The sequence below is a fragment of the Drosophila arizonae genome, chromosome X, assembly GCF_054131065.1.
Source record: "Drosophila arizonae isolate 15081-1271.41 chromosome X, UAZ_ARI_1.0, whole genome shotgun sequence".
NCBI lineage: Eukaryota > Metazoa > Arthropoda > Insecta > Diptera > Drosophilidae > Drosophila > Drosophila arizonae.
This window is the reverse complement of record NC_142927.1, coordinates 30,082,097-30,102,188: the sequence shown is the minus strand read 5'-3', so window position 1 is coordinate 30,102,188 and position 20,092 is coordinate 30,082,097. Positions and strand designations below refer to the sequence as shown.

Here is a 20,092-nt window from a genome sequence, read left to right as displayed (position 1 = left end):
TTTAAACTTAAGATCGTCAAAATCCAGGAAATCTTCACCGGTAGATTTATGGTTTCAGGGAAAATCAAAAAATATTTACTTAAGGGGACATTTCAAGGGTACGTACTGAGCGATTGCAAAAATCTAACGTATTTATATTTGTGTATATCATAAAAGTGTATATAAAATATATGCATATATATATATACATATATAGTTATATACATATATAGCTAAAAGTCCCATAATATCATTTGTGATTATCGATTAAAATTCTAAGGCCAGTTTAAACTATAATAATTCATCATTTGAGTTTCCAATAGATTCGTTTCGTTTCGTGGAATTTCCCGCTGATTTCCGTTAACAAAAAACAAAAAAAAAAACGGCGATTTTAGCCAAGTTATTATTATGCGTAAATTAACAATTTAAGCGCCACATTAAAATATTAATGGCTTAGCCTTTTAACAGTAACAAAAGTCAGAATGTACATACATATATACATCTACAGATATACATGTATATGCATATTTATACGTGTATATACATATATGTATGTATGTGTGCTGGTATATGTGCATATTGTATACATCAACCACGAAACGCTGGCCAAAAACGCGCTGTGGGATTTTTAATCTACGTTTGGGGCATTTCCGGTTTTGGCTTATTTTAGCAAGCAAACATAACGAAATCGATTGCACTGCCAAATGCCCCACGAATGCTGTTGTTGTTATTATTGTTGTCGTCAGCATTGGTTGTTATTGTTATTTTCGACAATTAACAGGCAACAACGACGACGGCGATATCGATGTGTCACTTTATTCGCATCGTACATACATACATATTTATTGTAATTGGGCAGTTCGATGCCGCGTCTCGACTCGATTCTCTTTTGGTGGCATACAAAATGCAAAATGAAAAAAAAAAAAAAAAAAAATCATAAATTAATTAGCATAAGCAACACTTAGTCGCCGTATCACAGTTTCTGTTTCACATTCGTCTAGGCTCCAACTAGCCCCTGACTCATACCACAATGACTCAGCCCTCCATACCCATAACCAGTGCCGGTCCAGTCGCCAGTCCCGAGCGCCCCAGCTTCTCAGCTCCCCACTCTGTGAGCCAGTTGCTCAACTTCTGTTAAATAGCAATAATTTTGCCTCATTTTAAGTTGATGCGACCCAGAGTGGAATTAACGTATATTTACATACCCTGTGCACTCTGATCTATAACCTCTTGGCACACATACACAGCCACATACATAGACAAGCATATATGTATATGCCTTAAGCTTTAGCTAGTTCGCAACATCTTTGACGGCTTGCCTTTGTATTAATCTATACATGTGCCTATTTCTCTGACTACAGAGGCTTGCCTCACTCCGATTCATATGCAAATCTTATCTGCTATAGTATGCAATTTATCGATAACTTGTCGCGTTTTCCTAGTATCAACAAACATTTACAGCGATAGTCTACTTAAAGTTTTTTCTGTAGCTCATAAAATCCAGTATCTATAGGTGCGAACATTATATTCATAGTTGTTGCAAAGAGATCAGCATTATGTATCGATATATGTCTTACAGCTGTATATATCATTTTAATCGACTTCTTACGCCAGTCTGCGTCTCTATAAGAGGAAACCACTTTTGAATCTAATTATCGATAACTCTTCGCGCTTAAATAGTATCGATAATCGTGGATGACTCTAATGAAACCAGGCAGCAGAGCAGATAGCGTTGTTTTCCAACTAATTATTATAATAAGTTCTAGTCGCTTGCTTCTCACTGAGTACAAGGTATTTGACTAGTCGAGTTGGGCTGGGTAATACCTGCACATAGTATAAAGCACAATCTGAATTCTCTAGCACAGACTCAAGAATCTAAATGGAAGTACTATTATAACATAGTTATATTCTATGTGAAGGCACGGCAATGCAAGGTAAGGCGAGACGAGGCCCCAGCGACAATGATCGATATCAACGGGGTTGAACTATTTTTAAGTTTTGTAGAGGAAAATAAATAAATTAGCGGCATTATGTTAAGAGGTAAGTAATAAATACTAAAAATAAATCGAGACTGCGATTGCGTCTGCGAGCGGCCGTTCGTTAACTCAATTAAAACGTTTAGGCCGCCTGGTGCCAGTCGAGTCGACCAAATTCTTGATCATCTAATAAGTGCACGCTCACACACACGCACACATGCACATACGCACGCGGACAACAGAGTTACACGTTGTCACGGAAGCAAATGCAGTCAGCATTAAGACTGGTTAGGTTCATTAAAAGGAAATTCTTTGAGAGTGGAAAACTTGGTTTGGGGAGTGGGTCAGCTCTTTGGGCCTATATTATGTCTTACCTTGAATTTGTGGTGCGTTAGGCTTGTAGCCCTGGCAATCCGAATTTATTGTACTATTTGACGATGAGTAATTGCTACCCAATTGCTGGGCAATGCTCGCGTTTGTGGTCAGCGCGTTGCCAGCCGATGCAACCGACACCGCAGCAGCCGCCGCTGCCGTTGTAGCAGCCGCAACCTTTGCCGAGTGTCGCAGCGTTTCCAGCTCGTGAAACGTTTTCGGGAAGCCGTCGATGAATGGTCGCTGGCCCAGGCCGAGAGCACGGTACTGAGGACCGCCTGTTGGACCTGCACAATATGGCAACAGAATTTGCATGTGTTATATATATTGATATTTGATGTATGGTACGATATATGGAATTAGTAATTCATAACAGTTCCAGTTATCTGAGCAAATTTTTAGATCTGTCATCTCATTGAGGTCACAAGATTTATTGTGACACTGCTTTGGGTCAAGTCATGTCCAAATGAGGTAAGAAATAATTGCTAGGAAAATCTTCCAGCCTTTATAAGTTAGCACGAAAGTCGATCGATCATCATGATCACTACCAAAGATCAGCGATGTCTGCGAATACTTCACACCTTCACAACACTTCAGTTAACAACAATGTTACAGACGATGCTTCGCGACATCACCACCAGTCGTCGTTAGCACCTTTAGGACATAGGGCTAGTTTAGGCAGCTAGAAGTTATGCTGCTAGTTTATGTGATATTTGAACATAAATCGCGCTGCTCGCTATGCCACATTCAAAGTTGACTTTCAAAGTTTGCTCTTGACATGAGACTTCGCATTCATAATTTATACTTCGATTGTCAAGTTGCTCCGCCTGTCAGTCTAGCTGATAGATCTTAAAGTCTATAGTGCGCTAGCCTAGTAGAGTATGAAATATATGAGAGCTAAAGACATAGCACATAAAATGACTATTTTAACTATATGAAGGACTGCTCTGCGTGAAATCGATGACAAAACTATATCAGGTTTTATTTATTTGAGCACAGCTCACATGTCTTGTCTTTAGCTACATTAGGCCTCTAGAGAAAATTTTGGTATTTTCCTTAATATTTTTATAAAAATTGATTAATTTAATAGGCTAACTGCTAAAACTGTTAGAATTCCCAAATGATTTCTATATATTATTAAAGTGAGATACTTGCAGCTATCTGCAGAACACCTTAAAGCCATTTACTGTTTCATCCTTATTGTAATACTACCGCCTAACTTCTCATTCCACCCTCGCTCGATCATTCGTATGGAATGAACACATACTCAAGGTAAAGCCGCAGCATATTTTATAATGCATATACTTAAGTTAACTCGTATGTAGAGTACGTATTGTCAGTGAAGACCTAAAAATGCATTAACAAAAAAATTAATATTAAAATAAGAAAAAATTAATTCATACTCGTATATGCATTACACAAAACTAAAGAGAGAGAGAGAGAGAGAGAGAGAGAGAGAAACACACACTCAATATGACATCGTTGCCGCCTTTGCAAAAAGGTTTTTCTTTGAAAACCGCAATTTTTTCAGAAACCGTAGGAAGCAATGCAGCTCAGTTCAGTTCAGTTCAGTTCAGTTGAGTTGAGTTGAGTCGAGTTCAGATGACTTGAGTTAAGATATACATACGTACGTACGTACGTACGTACGTTTATCTGCCTGTCCATCTGTGTGTTGGTAAACCGGCTGCACTTTTCAAACACCTTCCAAAAAAAAGAAGGTCTTCGAAACAAAATGGCGGCGCTCACTTTACAAGATCTTGCATTGCGAGCAATTTTCAAGTCAAAATCTGACGCAAATATTTTGACGGCATGCAACAGAAGGCAGAAGCCTGAGGACAGAAGACTGAAGGTAATCTCTCGACTTCCACGAGGATTATGAGTGATTAGCATTGTGTGCAATTGGCCGATACGGCTTAAGCCAGTTACATCAATTAGACACTTGTCTAATGCGGCCTAAGACCCAATGCTATCCTAAAACCCAGCGTGTGACCTGAGCCCGTCCCGCCTGTGCGGCCTGTGCGGCTTGTGCTTATGTTTCAGTTAGATTCCGTGCTACTTACTTGTCTTGGAGCGCGGCTCCCGGGGACCGTCCACTGTCACTTTGATGGCTTTGGCATAGGTGGCAACTTGCGGCGGGCTTGTTGCAACGGTAATTGTTAGCGTAAAGCTCTTTCCTGTAACATTGAGAAGGGCGAAAGAGAAACATTGGGTATTAAAAGTCGTATATTGATTTACGAGACAGCTAATTGGCTACCGAATCAATTTCCAGCTCCTCCCAAAATGTATTTAGAATGGTCTGCTGTCGACTGCCCTCGATGCACTATATGCCCTTGCAATTCTCAACTACGTTGGCCACTTGGTAAAAGATCTTCGAGTTTGGATAATATTTTGAAAGATTTCTTAGAAGCGCTAGTATAATCGAATTGTAAATATTACATATACATATATAGGTTGTAAATGCTAAATTCAGAAAAGTTCTATACAGTGTGATTTTCGAGATACTTGTAGTTTACCACCATGAGTTCGGATTAACTTTATATAAAGCCCTATGGCTTACTATATCATATATATGAAATATTTTTGGAATTTATAGGGTTTCTATTTCTTTGCTTTTTTCCCCCAAATAATTATGTTGTCGTATATGCCATATATCATGTTTATAAATAAATATCTAAGTAGAAAAGGCCTATTTCTTAGTCTAAACTTTTAAAATATTGTAAGATACCATTCACAAAAAAAACTGTAGTTATATCGAAGCGTGCAATTTTTTGAATTTCGATTTATATCTTTCTCTGCACTCGTATGTATAGTTAAGTCGATATCTATATCCATATACGTATCTGTCACTGGAAAAGGGTATATCTGCATCGGCTCGCTTATCTTATCCTTAGCACTTTAAGCTAATTCTTTTTTTTTTTTTTTAGTATGACGCAATTTGTTTGAGCTCGACATAAATTTTGTTGATCCTTCCTTGATGGCCACCTCCAAGCGTTTGTCCCGCACCGCATTTATGGCAACAAACAAACAGCAACAACAAGAACAGCAAACGCCATAAAATTGTTGAAACCTGTCGGCTGGGCGCGCGAAACGGGGCAACATTGTGCTCTTTGAGTGGGCTTGACCATGTTTACACTATTTATGGTCGAAGCGGGTGTCGCGACGCGCCGCATCGCGCCGCATCGTCTGCTCTAATGGTAAGCGGTGCACGCTGCACACTGAACGGTGATAAGTTTATCGATTTGCCAACCGCAGTCTGTAATCGATTATCGGGCGCGGGAGTCTGTTCGACTTTCGACTGACTATGGCATACGCATTAATTGCCGTTTTTGCTGCGCGCTCTGACTGTCAATTTAATAAATGCATTCCCCCATTTGTATGCCCTGCACCCGTTGTGCAAACAGGGTATATTGGTTTTGTGCATATGTGTGAAGTTAGCATGCCAAACCAGGCGTGGCATGCCCTAACAATCTTGGCACCAGATCAATAAGATCTATATATTCATCTATCTAACTCTGTCTACATACAGCTAGAGACTTAAAGTATGATATCTTTTATCCAAAAAGCAAATATATCGATTAAAACAGCATCCTAGATGCATGTCTATTTTCAATATATTCACACACTGTCTAGTCCTAAGTTTAGTAAGCATAATGTTGTTAAGTATCTTCTCTAGATCATACTTTGTCGAAACTGCAGTACATATAACACTGGGGATTTGCGCAGGATGCAGGGTATCTGCCAGCCAGGGCATTTCAACTAGAGCACTCTGACTTGTTGTCGGTGGTTAATGAACAGATATTTGCAGTGCGTGACGAGGGGGGGGGCTGCAGACTGGAAGCCGCACAGGTAGCCAGTTTATGCACACATTCATACTATATATTTAAATAGCCACTAAAGCAACATTGTTTTTACTTTGTTGCTGCACAGCCAAAAGCTAGCGAGTGAGAGGAGAGAGTCGAATTCGGTACCGTAGACAGAGCCAAAATCAATCCTTCCTGGCAACCGCAAAACCTCAGTCGCAACCATTGCAATAGTCCCCGCCCGCCTGCCATGGGGCAAGTGGGAGAATGCATTGTGCACCCACACAGCAGCAACGCAAGTCGGGTCAGAGGCTGGCAGTAGCTCTGATACTTGCACTTGGACAACTCGACAAAATGGTATTTAATTAAGGACAGTTTAGGCAACGAGCCGGACAGACCTAAGCCAAGTGATGTTTAAGTTCATTAACCCAACTCTGTTTGTTTTTATAACTCTTCACGTATGCCGCATAAACTGTGCTCATCAGTTAGAAAGCGTTTGTCCTCGACCAGTCCGACTCGCTGCTCTCGACTTTCGACTCTCGACTCTCCAATCACTGAGCTCCACTCTCGACTCCCTGTCATTTAGATCTATTGGCGTGCTACGTGGTCGTTGACGCTGGCTTCAAATGTCTTCATTAGCTCGAGTTGAGCTTGCGTTTGAAAGTCAAATCTATCGCAATAAGAAGCCAAATTAATCAAACTGCTCCAAAAAAAAAGAAACAAAAACCAAAAACATAATGACACGAAAACCCGTAGAAAAAAATAAATAAAATTCAAACTGAATACCAAAACTTTTAAAGAGACTCCTAGACATTTTGGTTTTACTTGCTCTTTGGTTGTCATTATTCAATGGAGCGCACCGACGCATTTGTGTTACCTGGCACAGGTTGGGAGCAGGAGGCAAAGGCAGAAGGCGGTCTAAACTGGAGCAGTGAAGCCAAGGCAATCAGCCGCAACTCAACAAGCGAACACGCGTCTGCCTTTTGTTGTACGGATAAAATATGGCACTACTTATGACCGCTAAAGACCCAATGTAAATGATAATACATAATACTAATAATAAAAATAATAATAATAATAACAGTGATAGAAATTATAATGAGCAGCCGCTCTCGACTCTCGACACTCTCAGCCCCGATCGTGAGGAAAACAAAGCATGCAACAACCTAAATGAGTTATCAACATCAGCCCCAGCTGAACAATGGCCATCCAAACAACTCAGCGCATCAGAGCCAAATTTCTAGTAATTGGTAAAGACGATCAATTTAAAAGTGGAGCCAGTCCCAGCCGTGTACAAGTCTGACCATTTATGTCTGCACATAGGCGAAACACTGATTCTATTCTGGTAACTCTAGTATGTTTCAGTTCGTTGCGATAGATTTTCATTTAACTACATATTATTTACTACTATTATTACTACGAATATAGAATGTTTGCTTAAATGCATTTTATTTCTATTACACTTGCTCACTTCAAGTTAAATGAGTATATTCATTTTAAATACCGTCGAGTCCCGATAAATCGAAATGGCAAAGGGATCCGTTTTGATTCGACTTACGTAGAAATTCAAATTATCCAGATTTATCGAGGACGAATTTTTTTCTAGGAGATAGAATTTTTTCGATTTAGGGACACACTCGATTTAGCGGGGTACAAATTATCAAGACTCGACTGTATATTGTTTCTAGTAGTATTATAATTGTTTCTAGCTCTAAATGTTTTAATGATTGGGACAATAAAACCTTGTATATTTGTCAATTGTCATGATGTCCTGGATGAAAATAATGATAATAATCCTAAAAATTTGATTTTTCATGTATTATACTACAGTTTATTTATGGTATAGTTATTTCCAAATTTATTATATTAGATGTGCATATAACAATTTATCAGTTGGTCTGTATGACCTAGTCACGTATTACGTGTAACCTAGGTTTGAAATTCAACAGTTTAACTAGGAAATATACTGTTTTAAGCGATATCTTCAATAGTTTAATATTTTATGTCATTTGTAGTCGCCTTGGCTATTTAAACATATATTTTCATGATTTTGTTGGCTGTAATTCTTAAACTAATCAGCATGTAGATATAACTTTTTATCTAAAATAGAGTCGATCATTTTGTACATAAAACTGTATTCAAATTTCGGTTATTTTCTCGCTATTCATTTTCTTTTTCATCCCCAAAGAATAAAGTTGCTGTTGCACGATGATAATATTGTATTAGTTTATATTTATATAAATTTGTATACACATATATGCATATTTTTATGTATGTATATACCAGTCGCTTTGATATATGTATTGTATATAATCCAAATATCAAGTCTATAGCCCTAACAGCGGTTCATGCCATATCATTCATCGTGCTTAGTTTGCAATAGATACACTCATTTAATATCCATATTATTATTAGTATCTATATAATTAACATAAGCCGAGGCTACAAACGTTCATGGTATACTTTAACTATCTACATTCTCTATATATAATTATTTAGGCAGAGAGACCAACAAACCAACATATTCTATAGTTCTTCAGTGAACGAGAGTAATGTTCGGATTGAAGATATAACATGGCTAATATCATGAAGACGTCGAACGATTTGTTAATAAACTTTAAGCCTATGCAAAACTTTTTCATAGAGACTTATTAAGGCAATTCTAGAATAGCATCGAGGAGGAGTTGGCATTCCTTAAACGAATCGCAGCTTCATTTGTCTTTCTTTTTTATTCAACCTTTTAATTAACGAAATACAGAGGAAACTTATGGGACTTAGGCGAGGAATCGCTGCGGCGCGTGTCACTCATTTGCCGTTTTTAATCCTTTCGGTTGTTTGTCCTTTGATATTAGATTAGGGCTGATAAGAGATGGCCGGACGGATAGGCGGTCTAATAAAGGCCAAAAACAATTGCCAGATTACCAGATTGCGATCAAACAGTTGTTGGCCAAATATTGAAAACCATTTAAAGGGAGGGTACAACAAAAAAAGTTAAATAAATCTATGACGCGTGACAATGTCAGGCTTTTTTGGAAATCTGTATTTAAAAATATGTATGTATATGATATACACACATATATATTTATATACACACATATATTTATATATACATATACATATAAACAAGCGCTCACACACTTTGAATGTTGTTTGTTTGCTGGACGAAATGAGCTTTGTCATTTAATCAGAAAACACCGCATGATGTCCTGGCTCGCCATTTACATAGCCCTCTCGCTCTGGCACTCGTTGTATTGGCCATGGGGGCGTTGGGCGTTCGGTTCGGCTATTAAATAAACGACACTGGGGCTGTCGTTGACAATTTGGTCAGCGCTTACATTCTTACATCATTAGCTTGTTATTTGCATGCCTGTTGCCCGCCGTCGTTGTCGATGTCGTTGCTCGGCTGTTGTGGCAGTAATTATTAGCTGCCCCTTGCGGCACGAGCCGTCAATTGGCAGGCATGCAGGCTGCCTGCTCTGGCCGCCTGTCCGTCTGTCCGTCTGGCAGGCAGTCAGGCAGGCAACAGTTGCAGCTAATTAGCCAACTGCTGCTGCTGCTGCTGCTGCTGCTTCTGCAAAATTCTATGCAATGGGACTCTGAAGTACCAGCTCATGACCATATCCCTATGTATTATAATGTTGGGTTCAAATCGATTATAACATTGCGTGACACCCAAAGAACAGCTTCAGCTCAGCTCGGCTCAGCGCAGCTCAGCTCAAGGTATTCGTGTGAGCAAGCCGACTGCAGCCAAATTCGCGAACTGTCGACCCGAGTGGTTGTCGTTGTTGTCGAGTTGTTGCATGTTGCCCCGGGGCCAGCGCAAACTGCAGCAAGAGCAGCAGCAGCAACAGCAGCAGCAGCAACAGCAGCAGCAACAGCACGATCAGCAGCCTAATGTGACGACTGGACATTGATCCTTGCTGCGTGTTTGGGCCCATTCACAATAATCACAAAGCTGAAGCTGAAGCTAAAGTCAGAAACGCATTGTGCAACGGATGCCACAAACTTAACCCGCTCAATCAAAGCACTTCCGCTCCCAGCAACAACTTCCGTTCCTTGGCCAAAATTCGGATTCTTGAATAAGAAATTTGCTCAACGTTGCCAGACAAGAAGACTGCAAGTCGAAGAGTCTTTTGTGAATTAAAAGGACGAAGCTTTATTTTTATTTTTGGCCATTAGAAATTAATCTTATCAGATGTGACCTGATGTGAAAGAATCTCCATTTGGGTATCAGTCAACTTTCTTGCCTCCTATATTGTAGAATGCATAGATAATCATGAGGTTCCAAGTTTTCACCAAAATATCTGAATGAAACTTCCACTGCACTAAGCAATATATTGCATATTATGTCAGTAGTTGACTCAAGTTCAAGTGCAGCTGTCATATCTATTATTATTATTCGCTTGGTCATTTTCCTCCCTGATCTCTCCTTTACAAAGTGAACGACTTAACATTTGGCACATGTACTGGTGTGTATTCAAATAATCTGCCCATGTATATTCCAGTTAATTTTGAGGTATATACGCAGAAGCGCACCTCTGAGATTTGGTAAATGGAGACCCCTCTACGTATGTCTGTCTCGCTCTACGCATCTACATATTTGGAACTCACCTCGACCACTGCGTCCGACGAAGCGGAGATCGTTGAACTTGGCCACGCCGTTCTTCATCTGGGCTGTGTAGTTGCGGAGCTCGGCACAGCAATTCTCGTCGTTGCCCGCCCGGATGGTCACATAGGTGCCATCGCCGACGTCCGCCAGGGCGACCACTTTAAAGGCCAGCGGCAGAGTTTTATTCGAGCGCCAGTGAGAGGGCAGGGCGGAGCAGAGGAAGTACGGATTGCTGGTGCGCACTGCAATGCAGAATGATAAATAAAATTAAATCAAATCCAAATTGCAAATTAAAATCAGAAAAAAAGCAATAAACAAAAATGTATAATCAATTTATGGATTCATTTATAATATCTCCAAAATATGGTGAATAATTGATAGTTATTTGGCGGCAGCATTTGACCATCAATCATTTCCATCTGCATTAACCGTTCCACCATGGCGCTTCATAATTAATTAGTGGGTGGTCAGTGCCAAAGACACCGTCAGTTGCCAGCCAACGGTTAACAGTTACCAGTTGGCACTTGCCAACTGCCCCATTGTGGGGCAACATCTGACAGTCAGTCAATCAATGCCTGAACAATCTACGCAGAAGGTCACCAGACATCTAGTTGCTGATTTCTAAAAATCATTTCTGAATTGAATTTTCAATTTCAAGCAGCATATATGTATGTAGATATATGTATATAAAGTAGTCTATAGGTATATAGAGGTATATACAAACATACATATGAGATAGTTTACCAAATATCGCGATTTGATATTCCATCAAGCCGAAAGCTTCAGTTAGCACTGTTTTATTATTAATTTTATATCAACTCTGACTCTAAATATTCTATAGTACTGCCATCCTTTCATGCTTCATAGCTTCAGCATATAAATGATTGTATTTATGCTCGAGAATGTCTGTGTTGCATCTTGCTGTAAGTTTATGTGTATTTATTACTTATTGTGCATTTTAGAACTACAAACTAGATATATATACATGGGCATGCATATGCACATACACAGATACATACATACACACATATATCCATACACAAACACGCATATGTATAGATATATGCAAAATAATTTCGCGCTCGTAAATCGCATAAAATCGTAAATTCTACAGTTTCATAGTTCCATAAATTTCACTAAAATGTGCGCCCAATACAGCATATATTTTACACGAACTATTTGAATTTGCAAACAAACAAAAAAACAACATTTTCTGTTCTCTACAGATTAATAAGACAAATAATATTTCATAATATAATTTATATTACTAATATTTAATAATATTGCGAGATAAATAATAAACTGCGGAATATCATCTATTTAGTGAATTACAAAATATAAATTATATTACAAAATTTTGTCGTGGTAAAGAAAACTTTAAAACTAGTGGTAGCTATTCACTCTTAATTAGAGGGTATCTTATTACAGGGTATCTAACGTCTGAGGTTACAGCTTAACAGTAGTGTCTCTACAGTACCTGTTGGCTAACAACACAATAATTACGGATATGATATAAGCAATATCTAATACCTACATACTGGTACAAGGTATATGATAGTTAACATTTATTAGTTAGAGCACATCCTACCATATCATATCATCACATCAATTTGTTTATCAGCTAGCTATCCTTCTACGTTCGTAAATTTGTCATAATCAAGCTGCTGAAGAGCATAAGCACAAAAGCAAAAGAAAGAGAAGAAGCAATCGACCAAAAATGCATCCAAGTCTTATAGGGAACAGGGTAATCTTTCACTAAATTCCACGCAGGATGATTTTCTCAAGCTCTGAGATTTCATATGGGTCATTGATACGATCAGGCATATATGGATTTCAGTGAAATGTTCTACCAAAGACGAGCGCCTAAAGTAGAAGACGAAGAGGAAGAAGTAAAATAAGAGCAGCAGAAAAAAGAGCAGCCAAGACTCGTGCGTTGATATCAATAACAATTATTGATATCAATTTACTCATCACCGAACATTGATATACACTAAAGCCCTAAAAGTTTTCGATATCTTATGAATGTCATCCTGGCCACGCGCTAAAGCATCGAAAGCAAACTTGCACAGTTTGTATAAGCAAATATATAATATAATATGTCCTTGTAGATTGAAAATAAATATATCTAATAATTGGGGTTACATTTGGGAAAAACGAAAGTTAAATGCCTTCTATTAGAATTTTAAAATGAGAGAAATCTATTAAAAACCGAATTTGATTTATTTTCCCTTTAGAGGTATCAAGAACAATTCGAGCTTAATAATATGCTTTCTATAACTATATAGAAAAAGGTTTTCGTTTTTGCTAGAACTAGAAAGATCTAAAAGCGAAAATACCAACTGATCTTTGATAAAAATATCAACGAAGTCGAACTAAATAATTTAATTTATATTTATGACAATATAGAGCAAAAGTCGAAGTCAATATCGGTACACTATGTGCTTGCATATTGTATTTCTTTTTCTTTATAATATATATAAATTTTGTATGATGCATACCCAATTCGCCGGGATATTCCTGTTGTCGTTCGAGCACAAATCGCTCCATCCATAGCAAATCCTGATGTACTGCATTGTTGCCATTGTTGCTGTTGTTGTTGTTGCGACTGTTAGTATTGTTATTATTATTATTGTTGTTACTACTGTTGTTGTTGTTGTTGATATTGATTTTATTGCCACTGCCACTGTTGGCACTGTTGGCGGTGCCATTGCTGGCGCCACCTGTTGGCGAACTGCTGCCGACACTGGCACTGCTCGACGGCAACACCTCGCACATGATCGCCGCGGCGGCTGAGCCACCAGCGGTGGCAGCAGCAACAGCCGTATTGGCGCTCTTATATTCCGCTGGCGCTGACCAGCCCGTACCCGTTGGCGATGCTGATGATGTGACCATGCTGCGACTGCCGCCGTCGATGATGCTGCTGCTGCTGCTGCTGCTGACGGGTGCCACAGCCGGGACAGCTCCTGTTTCGATTGCAATTGCGCCCGTATAGTAGCTGTTGAGGTCGCTGACGATCGTCGTTGTTGTTGCTGCAGTTGCTGTTGCCGCCTCGCTGGGCAAATGGAAATGCATTCGGTGTGGGCGTCAACAACTGAATCAAAATCAAAATCCAAATCAAATCAACAATTATTGCTGTTGTATTTTCCCTTTTTTTTTTTGCGGCGCCAATTTGTCGAACGACAAGTGATTTGTGCGGGCTTCGCTCTCTCTATTTAAAGATTTGTATTTTTCAATTGCAGTTTATGTTGCTGTTGCTGTTATCACTGTGGATCGATAACTGATGCCTCAAGCAGTTGCAGCAGCTGATGGTTGTTGTTGTTCTTGCTGTTGTTGTTCTCCTCTATTTTGATTAATTTAATAATCAGGCAAAACAAAAAATTAGTCACAAATTAACACTCGATGACTTAATGACGACTATTGTTGATCTTGCTGTTGTTACTGTTGATGATGTTGTTGCTGCTGCTGCTGCTGCTGATTCTGCTGCTGTTTGGATGTTTAACTCTTGACTTCCATGGCTATTGCAACATTAGGCACACACAGATAAACACACACACACATGCGTAGATCATAATCAATTCATTACATTCATTTGCGACTACATTTTCGCGCTTTTTCTTTTTTGTGCTGTGTCATTTGACAACAGCAACAACAAGAGCATTGTTTTTACTCTCCTATTTCTTTCTAATTGGAACAACAGTATCACTTGGTTTACCAACAACAGTTTCCGTTAAAAGTACCAGAAACTTTTGATTTTGTAAATGTTTATTGCTATTTTGATTTCAAATTTTATTTGATTAACGTATTTATTAATTTTTTGTTTGTTTTTATTTTTTATTTTGAATCTAAAGTTTCTTTTTGGCGCTTTTTTGTTTAGCCTAATTCATATTGCAACAATAATAATTATATTAATAGTAATAATTAATAAATCATTACACTTCCACACACACACACACACTCACACACACAATGGCAAATTCGTAAAGAGCCATGTGCAGTTGGTTTTTTGCTATTTGATTTGATTGCCAACAAACAAAATATGTAAAAAAAAAAAGAAACAGGTGCGTCCGCGTGTCGAACTAAATTGTTACTGACACCTAACGTGGCCACCAGCGGCGAGTTAACCTATAGAACAGCCGGCAGCCGAGCCGAGCACAAAATTCACTCATCGTCATCACTATCGGCGCGACGGCAGCAACAGTAAACAGCCGCCGCAACACCCTGTCCGCTGTCGCTGCTGCTGCTGCTGCTGCTATGATAAGCTGCGAACATTAATTCCAACGGCTCTCTCGCTCTTGCGCTCTTTAACTGCGTGCTGCCTGCACTCTGCGCTCTTATTCAGCAATTGCCTTTTCAACGGCTGAGCTCGTTTCACTCTCTCGCCGTTACGTCTGCGTCGGCGTTGAGCGCTAGCCAATCGGCATGCGGTTGCCAGTGCATTGTGCGCAGACCGTTATGTCTTAAACGCATTCTGATTGGCTAGACGCTGTGTGCATGTGTGTGCCTGTGTGCGCCTGTGATTGTGCTTTGTAGGTCACGGTGGTTCAGGCAAGTGTTTGCTTTTTTTCCGTGGAGCCCATTGCCGACTGTCATTGGGTGGAGCCCAATTTATTTGCTTCTGTGCGGCCAATTGGCCTCGGCCGCTCTTTTGAATGCTCTTTGCCCTTAGCTTGTTTTGTTTTCTCCAAGCTCTTGCTTTCTCTCTCTCTCTCTCGTTCTCTTGCCTTTCTATCTCTCTCGTTGTCAGTCTCTATATCTTTCTCTTAGGTGCCCTATCAATTCTTATTTTTGTTGTTTTATACTAAGTAAACAGTCCTTGTATTTATGTTAATTTTTTTTATGTATTTATTTTTTTTTAAGGCAAAACGATAGTTGTTATCAAACTCCAGATTGGGCTGTGCGGTTATCATAATTATCATAAATGCTACAAGAATATCTAAAACTAAATATTGAATGTAGTAGTTATAATTTACGTACCAGCCGATCGAAGTGGCATTCGCATTTGCATTAACTAATTACTCTTACTTGACAATTTTCTTACGAAAGCCCGCTTACAGAGCAGTCAGTGCGAACTTATGCAGGAATGACGATGGTTGACTCAATTCGAGTTCCATAGGTATTCATGCAGCTTGTTGCATCCACACACACATGCACATAAGTACTCGAAAGTTAATCAAATATTTCTCTTAGCTCTAACTGTTATTGTTGCTGTTAACCACACAACTTATCACAGATACATATATAAATATTTTTACAATATATTCACATAGCTCAAGTTGGCATTTTCACATTCAAGTACATACATATATATCTATGTATATACATGTATACACTAATATTCTCATTGGATTATTATTATTTCGCTACTGTGGGAAACTTTTGGCTTATCAGTCGAAACAAAAAAGAAATAATTACTTATGAAGATCACATGGTATAGTCGGCTAGAATCTACCCTGGAAATTAAGACACTTTATGTGTGAAAGTGGTGGGATGACGGTAAATTGCCCATAATACTATAACGAAATTTCAGTTTATATTTTAGTAAAATTTGTATACAGAAATATATCTAGTATGAGCTACACAATGAACTCTTTCAATGAATACAGGGTATTCATATACATTTTATACGATATGTGCAAGAGCACTCGCTCTTATCACATTATGTGTGGACATTTGAAGGTCAAGCAACATGCTTAACATTTATTCCCACATTATTCAGATAAAAGCAAGTAAGAAAGCTCTAGACGAGACTGCTCGGTTACGAGATCCGCTGATCTCTTCCAGGAACTGATATTTCAATAAATCTAACTCCTTTTCAACGTACTCAAGAAACGGCACATGGGCACACACACACGCAGACTCATATACGCACACACACACATTAGGTGCAGTGTGGGAGCTTAATTGCTTAGTAACTTTGCTATGCCTTGAACCCATTGAAAATGGAAAATCAGGGAAATCCAATCTGTCCGTCCGCGCGTTCGTATACATGACGGCGTCAATATCAGAAGATATGCTCCCGTTTTTTTTTTTTTTTTTTTTTTTTTTTTTTTTTTTGATTTATTATGAACCTTATCGCAAATCAGATAAATAGAGCTTCAAATTTTAAATAATAAGTACATAATAAATAAAAATAAAATAAATATGTAAATAAACATGACACTCGAATTATTAAATTAAACGCTTGGCCAATAGGCAAACAAGAACTGATGAGTTTGCTGTGCATTCTTTGCGAATTATATTTAAATTATTATAATTTCGACTGATTATTATTTCAGCTGCTTTAGTATTGAGCTCCAGGTTCAAGCCGCGAGGAGGTCTATTTTAATGATATGAGAGTTTTTAGACAAGCTGACATATATTTTTGTTTGTTAATTTTCTATTTACATCTTAAGCAACTTTATGGAATATGTTCAGTTTAACTAACGGTTAAACAGTTTAATCCAATGAGAAATAATTTCCATAATTAGAATGTTCCCAAGTGTATCCATTGAAAGTGCATAGCGCCATCTACTGTGTTGGCAACACGTATGTGCATATTATACTTGGGTAAAAGCAGCTCATTGAGGTAAAAAGAGCGAGTGAAGTGAGCCAACTCACTCATTTGGCTAACTGGCTCACTTTCTTATAGCTCATGAGTCGAGAAGGATCGCAATCAAAATGGGCGAGTGAGCGAAAACGAGATAGTGAGCCAAAATGAGGAGCTAGCTCAGTGGCTCAGTTCAGTGAGCCATTCATTTTGGCTCACTCACTCATGAGTCTAGTGCATATGTATGTATGTATGTAACAATCTGCTTTGCATATAGATGAATTTTATAGAATCTCCTTTTGCTACATTTTGGGTACCCTAATCTGACTAAACTCGCTTGTAGAACTCAGTTGCAAGTATAGCTATAGCTATAGTTTTGAATGTCAAATATTCTATAGAGTATGTAAATATAACATAAACAGGCGTGGCCTTTCGGTCTTCTACGTTGGCATGCGAGCATTCTACCATATTCTGGGAATAAAAATTGTTAATGAATTCTATTGCATTGCCTGTTAATTGAATTTGTATTTTCAGCCACTGCTTTACATTTTCTGTTTGACGTGTGGCGCAGTGCAGTTGCTATTCCTTTTTCGCTACCACGATTCAAAGCAGTGCACCCCTGCTCGATCCGATGCACGTCATGTTCGAATTTCGCGGGCTCGAGTTCTGCCGAGTTCTCCTTTATTTTTGAAAAACATTCTATTAACTTTCAACCTTATCGAAAGGCTTTTGAAATTCTTTACTTTTTCTGCATTTATAACCACATAAATTATTCGGGGTTCAGGGAAAAAGTCGAGCTTCTATAATATATACATAAAACCTTACTGAAAACTATGGCTCTAAATTTGTGAGAGATATAATTTTATTGCTGATTTTCATTTAGGATGCTTGCGATAACAAAAAATTGCATATATACCATCGCGTGGTATATACGGACTAACAAAAAAAATATATTTAAAGAATCTAGCTCTTATATTTTCTGAAACCGACTATATTTTAACTAAATCATTTTACCCTGGTTTCCCATTTAAGCACGGATAAATACTGCGCAAATAATTGCAATGTTAAGGCCTGGTTTATGCATATGTACTTATGTGTATCGACTAAAGATTCACGCTTTTGAGTTAACGCCCGATTCTTGTAGGGTTTTTATACCTTCAACCGATTGAAAATGTGAAAGCAGGGTGTAATGGTTTTGTTAAAGTCTGCATACGTAAAAGGCATAAAGAAGCGTGGCAGACCCAATAAAGTGTATATATTCTTGATTAGGGAGACGAGCTGAGTCAAATTAAGCCCCATCAGTCCGTGCTTTTCCGTATGCTGGAACGCTTTTGTCTCATTTTTATTTGTTAACACTTCATGTTATGTTCAACTGCTCGCTGTCTCTATTGTAGGCAAAGCAGTAGCAGTAGCTTAATATAGTTTCCGGTAGATGGCGCTAAGGGTGCAAATCTTGTAGCTTTATCGTAGTCTATTCCAACACCATATAGCGGCTAATTCCCCTGCGCAAAGCTGAAACATCACGAACTGCGATAGCTATCGTTAACAAGTGACATCGATTTGCAGGGTTGCTCTGAGCGATTGCGCAGAGTAGCTTACAAAAGATGCCATATTGAGTAAAACCAACAATTGCCTTCCGTTTCCCGACAGAGACAGATGTCGGCTTGTGCTAGGGCCGGCAGATTAGTTTTTTCTATATATTTAAATCTTTATGGTATAAATAAATCACGTGTTTAATTTTGTAAATATAATTACTATATGCTTAATTACTTTATAACGTATTTATACTGTGACACCTATCAACAACACTTAATATCCATAATTTGTTTTTATTATACATTATTATTGGATTCTTCGTAATTTGAGAATATAGTACATACATATATAATTCATTTAACTATCTATTCATATACATATATATTCAACATATTCATGATTATATATACAAAAAATATTAAAAATTAAAAAAAAAAAAAAAAAAAAAAAAACAAACAAACAAAGTGGGTATGGAATGTGATGATAATTGCCAAAGACTTCGCCGCTATTCAGTGTCTGTCAATTCTTCATGATTTCAATTGTAGCGTAACTGTCAAATGAGCCTATATTACCCACGGCTTGACGCATTCTGGCATTTTTATACTCATTCACGAAAGTGAATTAGTATATTGGTTTTGTGCAATGTCCGTCCGTCTGTCCGTATGAACGCAATCTATTTCGCGCGAATTCGGCTATATTTTGGACACTATTGATGCTAGAGACCTGAAATTTGGTACATATACGCGGGTTGACCACCCAAGTCCAACGAGCTATGGCAGATATATGCGTGGCAAACCGCAAAAGTTTAGTTACTGGTAGCCTCCTTTATCGATGCCCCAAAAATAATTTTTACGCTTCTTTAAGGGCGTGGTATATCGAAAAATACCTTGTAATTTTCACATTTTTTGAGCGTAAGAATTTAAATTTTGCATTTAGGTTACCGGTTGCTCGTTCTAAAAACTGGCCAAAAATGAGGAGTCTACGACAACTAGGGGCGTGGCAATCGGCATATATATTGAGGCATTTATATGCGTCAGCCATCTATTTATGTATTTGTACACATAAATAGGCTTAATAGGCATTGATAGCACGGAAAGAAACATTTTTATAAAATTAATAAAATATAAAAAAGCTAAAATAACAAAAGCTCCTACTCTAACATTACTTGCGTCGCCTTTAGCACCCGCACCACTTATTTGCTTGATCAGCCAGTTGCTAAAATAGAATAGCCTATTAAGAGAGCGTCATCAGACAAAACTACAGTAACGGCTAGAAAGTCCAGAAATCAATCGAA

At 38.3% G+C, this 20,092-nt stretch overlaps 1 protein-coding gene and 1 long non-coding RNA gene across 2 annotated transcripts in view; one reads left to right on the top strand and one right to left on the bottom strand.

The window, feature by feature from the left end:
• Positions 1-19,258, top strand: part of LOC149268128 (uncharacterized) — a 25,035-nt gene extending 5,777 nt beyond the window's left edge. Inside the window, exon 2 of the long non-coding RNA XR_016270936.1 lies at positions 13-19,258. This is a non-coding gene — a long non-coding RNA (uncharacterized LOC149268128). The remainder of the gene's footprint in view (positions 1-12) is intronic.
• lz (lozenge) overlaps positions 1-20,092 on the bottom strand; it is a 31,769-nt gene extending 11,677 nt beyond the window's left edge. The window contains exons 1-4 of the mRNA XM_018013883.2: positions 13,235-20,092; positions 10,739-10,978; positions 4,388-4,501; positions 2,330-2,614 (exon numbers count right to left, since the gene is read on the bottom strand). Of these exons, the coding sequence (XP_017869372.1) occupies positions 2,330-2,614; positions 4,388-4,501; positions 10,739-10,978; positions 13,235-13,808 (1,213 nt within the window). The 5' untranslated portion in view covers positions 13,809-20,092. The remainder of the gene's footprint in view (positions 1-2,329; positions 2,615-4,387; positions 4,502-10,738; positions 10,979-13,234) is intronic.